General features: G+C 43.3%; 1 protein-coding gene across 1 annotated transcript; it reads left to right on the top strand.

Annotated features, from left to right (window-relative positions):
- Nucleotides 1–7889: 7889 nt before the first annotated feature.
- Nucleotides 7890–8681, top strand: LOC109220933. Its single transcript, XM_019385401.1, has one exon. The coding sequence runs from the start codon at nt 7890–7892 to the stop codon at nt 8679–8681; it is 792 nt and encodes a 263-aa protein (XP_019240946.1).
- The last annotated feature ends 2260 nt before the right edge of the window (nt 8682–10941 follow it).

Raw genomic sequence — 10941 nt, forward strand, 5'->3', positions numbered from 1 at the left:
TCCACTTCATTCATTTTCACTTGGTCCTCTTCGGTCACCGAGGAATGGAGATAGTAGGCCACCCCGGACAACGTGCTAGAATCCGGCGGTACTATGAACATGACCATCTTCTTTCGGAGAGGGTCTACACTCGGGGCGGGAAACTGCTTCTCGAGCTTTGGGCTCGAACTCGGCCCATCTGGCCCTAATTGCACGACCCTCTTCGGGATCTCCAAGTGGCCAAAGTCGGAGTAGTCCTCCAGCACATCGACATTTATGCCCTCAAATAATGAATTAAGGGCCTCGTCCATGGCCTGGATGCCTCGGTTGGTTTCTCTACGGCGGCCCGAGCCTCGTCTAAGATGGCCTCCAAATAAGGCAGTGACTCCGAAATGTGAATAACGTTGGATTTTGCCACAGCTTCCCTCGGAATCGGAGGAGCCTCCTGCGAAGCAAAAATTACTTGATCTTCTTCAAGTCCTTGAGCTATAGGGGACTCGGCCTTTTGAGCATCCCCCTCCGAGGGTGAAAACTCCAGTTCGATATTGATCGACATGTGAGTGATGAATTCCATGCCGTCGTCGTTCTCAGGATAGTCCTTGAGCCGGTAATGGGCTTCGAAATCAGGGACACGAGTACTGGAAGTCCTCTTGTTGCTTTTTCCAACCCAGACTACAATCCCTTTTCTTCTCTTTGGCCTCAGCAAGAGCGTCCCAGGAGTCAGGGACCTTTTCATTTTTTTTTTCTCCTCCTTCTTCGCAGCATCTTCGGTGGTAGGCTGCAGCGAAGTGGAGGGTTTTCCAGACGGGGATGAGGCCACGACCTCGATAAATGCCCAAAGTTTGGTGGTTTGGGGCAAACCTGTGAAAGGAAAATATGTGGTCAAATTAATGGTAAAATAAAAACGACCCAAAAGGGAAATTCAACCGGAAGGAAAGGATACTCACCATGAGAACGAGCCTCCCATTTGCCTTTGGAAAGCTTACACTATTCACGCTCGGGATAGGTTAGATGTTTGCAGATGCCCTCGATCCACTCCTTAAAATGAGGGACCGCATTGGAGACTCGTGTGATAGCTGCATATTAGAAAAACGAGTGATGAGAAAATAGGGGGTGAATTCAAAGGAGTAAATTAAGATGAAACAAACTTAAGTTTTGAGTTCCACTTCTCGAGGAACGGCAGGAACTCGGAGGGAATGAAGTGTTCGGTCTTTATCCAAACAAACCTCCCCTGCCAACCTCGGTCCCTATCCTCGTCGATGAAGGAAAACGAAGCCTTCTTTGATTAACCACTTACGGAAGATTCGGGGGCTATAAACGCAGAGCAGATGGTCAATCGTGAACCAGGACTCCTCCATGTTGTTGGCAAAGTGATGAAGAAGGGTCACGCTCATCAAAAAGAACAAGCGGATCTGCCCGAGGAAGATCTCACACCTCCTACAAATGTCAAGGACCATAGTGTCCATCGGACCGAGCGTAAAAGGATACGTATAAACTCTTATGTATTCTTCCATGTGCGTTGTGGTGTCCTCATCAGGATAGGGTACGACTATGTTTTTACCTTCCCATTTGCAGTCCTCTCGGACTGCTTGGACCATTTCGTCGATGATGGAGCAGACATACCTCCACGCCTCCTCACCTCGGTCTTCTTGTTTGGAGGTTTTTTTGAACTTAAATTCGTTATCTATGGAGCAACCTCCAGGGTCAAATAATACTGAAGCATCTCTATGGCATACTAAGACAATACCTGTGATCACTGTGTCTGAAGCAACAACATCTGGTCTGGCAGGAAGAGCATAGAACCGGGCCTCGCCATCACCTGACCGGCCTCCCCCTCTAGGGCGACCCCTAGCTTCCTAAGCCCCACCCCGAGCTGGCTGAGCGGGTGGTGAAGTAACTAGTGCTGAAGTCGTAGTCTGACTCCTCTACTGAGCTGGACCTCCCGAAAGGCGAGGACAATGCCTCTTCATATGACCCAAATCTCCACACTCAAAACAACCCTTCTCTGAGAATGGCGGCAAGTACTGAGGCGGACCCCGAGAACCAAAATAACTATCAGAAAAACCTGGTACAGGCTTACTCTGAACTAATGGTGCACGAGATGAACTCTGAGCTGGAAAAGCACTGCGAGATGACTGACCCGGACGGGCACTGTATGAACCATGGCCAGATGATGCACCACGATTAACTGGACGAGTTATTTGAGCGGGCCTATAAGGACGACCCATGTTGTAGTAGTACTGCCCCCAGAAGGAACACCACCGAAACTACCCGAACCTTCAGGCCTTTTTGGCCTCTTTCTCCCCATGCTCCTGACACGGACCATCTCTATCTGCCGAGCAATATCGACCACCTCATCGAAAGTAGCACCAGATAGCCTCTCCCTAGTCATGAGCAACCGCAACTAATATGTGAGGGCATCAATGAACCTCCTAATCCTCTCCCTATCCGTGTAAACAAACCAAACTGCGTGACGATCCAACTCTTAAAACCTCATCTCGTACTGGGTCACTGACATGCCATCATGACGTAGCTGCTTAAATTGCCTGCATGGCTTCTCCCTGCGAGACTGTGGCACGAACTTCTCCAAAAAGAGAACGGAGAACTCATACCATGTAAATGGTGCTGCACCGACCGGCCTGCGCCTCTCATAAACCTCCCACCATCTGAAGGCAGCCCTAGTAAACTGAAATGTAGTGAATGAGACCCCACTGTTCTCCAGAATACCCGCCGTGCGAAGAATCTGCTGGCACCTGTCCAAGAAATCCTGGGCATCCTCTGAATCTGCCCCACTAAAAGATGGAGGCCGGAGCCTCTCAAACCTCTTTAGTCTCCTCTGCTCATCGTCAGTCATAACGAGACCCACCTGTCCTGAGCAACTGCAACCGGCTGGGCGGGTGGTACACCCGATGTCTAAAGTCTCTACAGCACCTAGCTGCTACTGCCGGAACCAAGAACGCCTCAGCAAGGCTGGTGCACACAGTCAAAATCTGAGCCAATGCCTCCTGAAGTCCTGGAATTACAATGGGCACAACTGGTGCCTGAGTCGACCCACCTGCTCAACCACATCTAGAACTTGCTCCTGAGCTGGAGCAACTGGTGGGTCTACAGGTGCTGCTCTAGCTGCCGTACGAGCTGTACCTCTGCCCCCACCGCGGCCCTTACCGCATCCTCGGCCTCTCGTGGCCCTAGCTGGTGGCACTAGTGGCTATCCATCCTGTCCGGTAGCATGTGTCCTCACCACCTGTGAGAGAATAGAATAACAGAAGTTTAGTTTCCGGAATTAACAAATCTGCACGACAAGAATACAAAAATGTGAAGTTTCCTAAGGGTTTGGTAGCCTCTCGAAGATAAGTACAGATGTCTCCGTACCGATCCACAAGACTCTACTAAACCTACTCATGACTCGTGAGACCTACGTAACCTAGGCTCTGATACCAAGTTGTCGCGACCCAAAACCAACCTGTCGTGATGGTGCCTATCATTGTACAAGGCCAGCCGACTACATTGACATTTCCAACACTTTAAATCTATGCATGATACGGAAATAGTTAATTAAAAAATCTTTTAAAAACAGGATTGGAAGTCATGATTCAATACATAAACTCTCTCAAAACTGGGTGTCACCGGGCACATGAGCATCTACGTTAAGGTATAGTCTGGTACACCGTCTAAACAACAAAACTAAACAATAAAATGAAAGATAAGGGAGGAGAGTCAAGGTATGAAAACGCCAAGAAACTACCTCGATGATCTCCGAAGGTCTGGACTCCACAACTCAGCAACCGCCGTGACCTGAAGCACCTGGATCTGCACACGAGGTCCAGGGTGTAGCATGAGTACAACCAACTCAATAAATAATCTAACCTTTGGACTGAAAGCAATGACGATCTCAGCAGTTACAATTCAATTTAAAAATAACAGTAGAGAAATTTAGGCATGGTTACAAGTTCATCAGATAAAAACTCAATACAAGTAAAATAGATCAACTCTGAATGATAGGAGGGATATGACATTTCTATATCTACATGCCACTGTGCATGTTGTATGTGATTCACTACAATGGAAGCCTCGCGTAATCACGCTCTAAGAATGCTCAATCACTCAGTACTGTATATGGCCAACCCAGCCTAGGGAAAGTCTATCCCAAATATATATATCAACTAACAGTCAGTCACTCAGTACTGCATAAGGCCAATCCAGCCCAGGGAAATTCCATCCCTAAATAGATCTATGCCCAGGGAAGATCCATCCCTCAATATAGATCAATTGCGCTCACTGTGAGTGTGCAGACTCCGGAGGAGCTCCTTCAGCCCAAGCGCTAAAATAAGCCATATCCAGGCATAAATAAATAAAACATGTTGTGGCGTGCAGCCCGATCCCATAAATACCACTCACAATCAGGCCCTCGACCTCACTCAGTCATCAACCTCTCCAATCTCTCGGGCTCACAACGCTCATACTAAGCAGCCCTAATTAATGATATGAAATGTGACAATGTACAATAACAGAGACTAAGATATGATATGAATGATGCATATGACTAAGTACATGACTGCAATTAAACAATTAACTCAACAGCAAGGAACGACTTTTGTGGGTCCCAACAGTACCAGCATATAGCCTAAACATGATTTCTAGCATGATTGGCATTTTAATTACTTTATCACATGATAAGAATATGGATAACAACAAGATAAATCAACTATACAATTCCATGGAATTGACCAAGTCATAGTTCTTACGGTGCATGCCCAAACGCCTGTCACCTAGCATGTCCGTCACCTCAACACCAATCGCATAACATATAATTCGGGGTTTCGTACCCTCAGGACCAAATTTAGAAGTGTTACTTACCTCAGACCGTGCAAATCTCTAATCCAACACACCTTTGCCTCGCGAAACAGCCTCTGGCTGCCTCGAATCTAGCCACAAACAATTCGATACGATCAACACGAGCTAAAGGAATCAATTCCATAAGAAAATATGAAGCTTTAAAATCAAAAGTCAAAAAGTCAACTAAAAGCCGGCCCCCAGGGCCACGTCTCAGAATCTGGTAAAAGTCACAAAATTCGAATACCCATTCATCCACGAGTCCGACCATACCAAAATTACTCAAATCCGATACCAAAATCTCGATCAAAACCTCAAATTTGCCTAAGAACTTCTCTCCATTTATCCCCATTTTTCACCCCAAATCACTAATTTAATGATGAAATCAAAGGCACAAACATGGAAATTAACCAAAACTAGATAAGAATCACTTACCCCAATCACCCACTTGAAACTCTCACCAAGAATCGCCTCCCACCGAGCTCCAAAAATCAAATTTGTGTTATGAACTCAAACCCTCATTTTTTTTATAAATTTAATACTGCTGCCCAGTTATCCTTCACCGCGAACGCGTCTATCTTCCCGCGTTCGCGTAGCAAGAAACAGTCTGCCCCACTAACTTACCTTACGCGAACATGGAGACCTCACACGAACGCGAACCATAGCTTCCTCCAACCTACGCGATCGCATCTCTCCTCACGCGATCGCAAAGCACAAACGCGTGAGAACCAGTTGCCTCCTCACCTATTCGCGAACGCGGCAATGCCCGCGCGTTCGCGAGGCACTGCCTAGTCAAACCTACGCGATCGCGTACCACAACTCACGAAAGCATAGGGAAAAAATCACCATTTCCCCAAACAAGCCTACGCGATCGCGGACCTTACCACGCGATCGCGTATAAGGGAACTAGATACAGACACCACAAAATCTTCAGCCATAACACCAAGTTCAAAATCAATCCTTTAACCATCTGAAACTCACCCGAGGCCCCCGGGACCTCAACCAAACATACCCTCAAGTCCCAAAACATCATACGAACTTAGTCGTGCCCTCAAATCACATCAAACAATGCTAAAATCATGAATCGCGCATAGATTCAAGCCTAATGAACTTTGAACTTTTAATTTCTACACTCGACGCCGAAACCTATCAAATCTCGTCCGATTGACCTCAAATTTTGCACACAAGTCTAAAATGACACCATGGACCTACTCTAACTCCTGGAAGCCCAATTCGAGCCCGGTAACCATAAAGTCCACTCTTGGTCAAACTTCCAAATTTTCAATTTTCGCCATTTCAAGCCTAATTCCACTACGGACCTCCAAATCACAATTCGGACACGCTCCTAAAGTCCAAAATCACCCAATTGAGCTAATGGAACCATCTAAACTCCATTCCGAGTCGTTTACCCATAAGTCAACATACGGTCAATCATTTCAACTTAAGCTTTCAAACTTGAGACTAAGTATGTCAACTCATTTTGAAACCTCTCCGGACGGGAACCAACTACCCCGGCAAGTCAAATAATAACTGTAAAGCATAAAATGAGCAGCAAATTGGGAAACGGGGCTAGAACTCTCAAAATGACCTGTCGATCGTTACATCTTGTTCCGATTGTTGCCCCTTTTATATGTCCCTACCTCGTTATTACTTTTGATACTTTACTTGTTATTTCTGTTGCTTTATATATATATATATATATATATATATATATATATATATATATATATATTTGCACAGATTTTTAGTAGGTGTCTTGTCTTAGCCTCGTCACTACCACGTTGGGGTTAGACTCGACATTTGCTGAGTATATTGGGTCGGGTTTACTCATACTAAACTTCTACACTTCTTATGTAGATTTTGACGTTGGTACTAGCGGAATCCCGAGAGGTACTTAGCAGCTACCAAAGTATAGTGGTTCGAGGTAGAGCTGCATCCCATTCGTAGAAATTAGAGTCAGTTTCCTATTTTTTGGTACCGTTTTCATTTTATTTCGGATAGTGTTGTATTTCGTTCCAACCCTTATATTTAGCTGGATCTAGACGATCAAACACTTGTGACATCAAATCTTTGGGTGATTTACGTTATGTTGTTGATCAATTGTCAAATATTTATTGCTTTTCTTTCTGCATTATCTTGTTGTGTTGGCTTGCCTAGTAAACAGTGTTAGGCGCCATCACGGACCCGAAGTGGGGATTTTGGGTCGTGACAGATTCTTAGACTGCATGCTTTTACTAGACTCCTAGCTCATACTTTCTCCGGTCCATTTTAGTTGTCGTTGTTATTAAAAAGAATAGGTCCAAAATACTTGTCATTTTTAAAAATTAAGGTATACTTAATTATGAGGAAGAAGAGGATCAAGAGAACCTGATCGAGCAAAGCGAACATAGTAACCACTAACCACCATTCAGAATCTCTGCTGCGCATGACATTTCAAATTGACAGAATCTCATGTTGATTCAAACTATGTCAAACAAATCGAAACAGAAGAAATAGCTCGTTTGGATGGTTGTTACTCATTGTATTGTACTTTTATTACGAATCAGAACAATAATAAACTCTGGATCTGATTGTTTAAAATTTATTATATTGTATTATTAAATCCAATATTACGTAAAAACAAAAAGACGCATTATAAGTAATGACCTATTTGAAGTGGTTGGAGCAATACCTTATTTCTCTTTCCCATCTATTTTTGATTCCTCTATTACCTCAGATTTCAAGTTCATTTACCGCTACCCTTCTTTTCTATCCCTTTTACCAATATATCCTCCATCCACACTTTGTTATTTTTGCTAAGACTATAAATTTGAAAAATGAAGTTGTCTTTAATTGTTTTTATAGTAATTGTTGATAAATCTAATATTTATAATATAGTTAAACATATTTTAGTAAATTTAATAGTTATCGTTCAAGGAAACAACGGATGAATGCAAGTGCACCAAAAAACTCCTCTCAACAATCCAAATGCAACTCCAAAACCATGAACCCCAAGCCAAAAACCACCCAAACCACCGGATATTGAGCAGGAAATTTCCAGTCAATCCAACCTAGATACCAAACCATCCTTCAAGGACATGCTAATAACATCAAATTCGGCTATATTTGATGCAAACCTAATCATTAAGGACATAGAACTAACTGATATCTCTCAAGGGGAAGTGAGGGATGACAATTCGGAATCACCCTCTACAAAAGGTATAAAGGTTATTGCTTTGTCAGAAGAAGATAGGCAAAGAATATATGAACCTTGGAAGTATGCCATCATAGTGAAATTAGTGGGCAAACGTATGATGCACCACTATTTGCAAAAGAAAATTCAAGATCTTTGGAGACCAACGGAGGATCTCCAAATGATTGATTTGGGTGAAGATTACTATATAATCAAGTTCAAGAAAAGGGACAACATGGAAAAGGCCGTTCAACAAGGCCCTTGGTTTATCAATGGACATTTTCTCTCTATTACTAAATTGAAACCAAACTTTGTAGCCTCTAAAGAAAGGTTCACAACAATGGCCTTCTGGATTAGACTACCACAATTGCCTACGGAATTCTATGATGGAGAAATACTACGAAAGATTGGCAATGCAATTGGTCGATTACTAAAGGTGGATGTTTGTACATCAACTACACTAAAGGGAAGATATGCAAGGCTATGCATTGAACTACCCTTAGAAATACCAGTTCAACAATTCCTATACGTGGGAAAACACGAACAACAAATCCACTATGAGGGAGAGAACTTTCTATGCACAATCTGTAGTAGGTTGGGACACACAAAAAACCAATGCTCTTTTGTCAAACTAAATGCCACAACATGCAAAGAGGGTACTGAAGCACCAGCAACTAACTCAACCATGGAAAAATAAGAAGAGGAATGGACAACAGTCTCATTCAACAAGGGAAAGAGGCCAGCCCAGAGGAACTCTCATCAAAACAACACCAAGCCAATCCACAACCCCAAAGGTCCAGGTATCCCGGTTAAAATGTTTGATACTAGCACAGGTAAGTACCTTGATACTAAATATCTACAATACAAATCAAAGGTTCCTAAAGATCACACAATTCTAAAGGATTCAAAAATAGATCAAACTAAGGTTAATAATGTCTTGATCAAAAATCCGGCAACAGTTGCCAAAACTACCACCCCCTCCTGATTAAGAACAATTTTAATATTCTTGAAAATAAGCACATGGTTTTGGGAGAAACCACTTACGAAATAAACAAAGTAAGTAATTTTCTTAATGATAAGCACAACATCCATGCAGAGGCACAAATGTCCAACACAAACGGAGACTGTGCCATGCTGGATATTAACGTATCTCAATTAACAAAAAAAGATAATAATCCCATGCATGAACTAAGGGTAAATGACAGTAGTACCCTCCCTATTAATACAACACTCTCCCACCGACATATCAACAAAACTACCCCAACTGGTAATTACACCACTTTAACTAAAAATCTGGACAAAATCCAAGCCTTGGGATCTCATAATGTTGACCTACCTGAGCATGTAAGCCAAATGGCAAAATGTGATGGCCATGGCTTACAAATGTCCAATCAAACTACTGAAGCAATGGATACTACTCGGGTGGAAGAAACACCTATAAACCATGGCATTGGAAATCCAAAAGCCATGCAAGAAAAACCCCAAATCATTACCCTATCACCCAATCCCTCTCAACCCTTCCCTAGGCCCCCTCCCACGCTTGAGTTAGCAACGTTTGATATCCCTAAGCCTTCTCAAAATGCCCAGATTCCCTCTAACTATAAGGAGACATCCCAGATTGATACAAATCCTAAGGCAACACAGAGCAATTGCCATGGAGAATATTCCACCATTCCCTCAACCAGTACAAAACCCTCAGATAATATATGTCCAACCACCGCAAGCACAAGATTATCAACCAATATCATGGATGGAAATGGGACTAATGGGCCATGCAGTATCTTTCAACCTACAAATCAACGGCCAGGACACAGTCGTGATCCTCCACAACACTCAATATTTGGCTCAGCTAGTAATAGAGGGCATGAGACTAGCTATGAACAATTACCTCAACCAAATGTGGCTAAACAATATACTACAACCCTTAGCTCCCTCAGTGAACCCCCGACTGGTACATGCAATGAAAAACCAGTGGAACTTACCCCCCACTTCAACCCCATATACCCCCAGAATGTTCTACTAGACATGCCATTCTTTATCCCGGAAACACTAATCGACCTCAACCCCATTTTCATGCCTTGGGAGAATCCTCCACCAGCCCAAGAGCAATACATCCCTCAACCACACCAACAACCACCATCACCACCTCACCCCCCAGCCCAAAACCAAGAACCAGTAGAGGCAGAAATGGAGGAAGAGTAACCACTCAATATAATCTTAGAACAAATCCTAGAGTTCTCAAACCTAGACGGGGTAAAGGTATTTCTCTTCTCGGAGATGCAGGAGAAGAGGCACGTTCTCAACTGCCTATAGCATTATACAAATGCTCGATGGACATCAGGACACCCTAGGATCCTGCAGTGGGGAACAGGGCCATGATATTAGTACCAGCCTTAAGGAGGAACCCCATTTTGGGGAATATGAGGGAAAACGGGGAACTACCAAACCAAAATCTTAGTACTTCCATGAATCGTCCCACCAATATTATTATTTGGAATATAAGAGGAGGTAACAATGAGAACTTTAGGAGAAATTTCAGAGAAATGGTCGACACTCACAGACCTTGCTTGGTAGCATTACTGGAAACAAGAATGGGAAATCATGTGGAATTGCTTGATGGATTTGGGTTTACAGAAATGATAGAAGTACCATCAGAAGGCCAAGCAGGAGGGATTGTCATTCTATACAACCATGAGGTGGTGACCGTCCAAAACTTCGTTCGTAGGAACCAGGAAATACATGCAACAATTGAGGTACTACCTATACGTAAACATTGGCTCTTTAGTACAATCTATGCTAGCACTGTTGTTCATAATAGAAATACTATGTGGGATAATCTAGAACAAATTAGTAAAAACCATATAGGACCTTGGATGGTAGGAGGGGATTTTAATGATGTTTTCACTACTAGTGATAAATTTGGTTGTAGACCTATAAAAGATTCACGGGCTAATTTT

This window comes from Nicotiana attenuata, unplaced genomic scaffold, assembly GCF_001879085.1.
Source record: "Nicotiana attenuata strain UT unplaced genomic scaffold, NIATTr2, whole genome shotgun sequence".
NCBI classification, from domain to species: Eukaryota; Viridiplantae; Streptophyta; class Magnoliopsida; order Solanales; family Solanaceae; genus Nicotiana; species Nicotiana attenuata.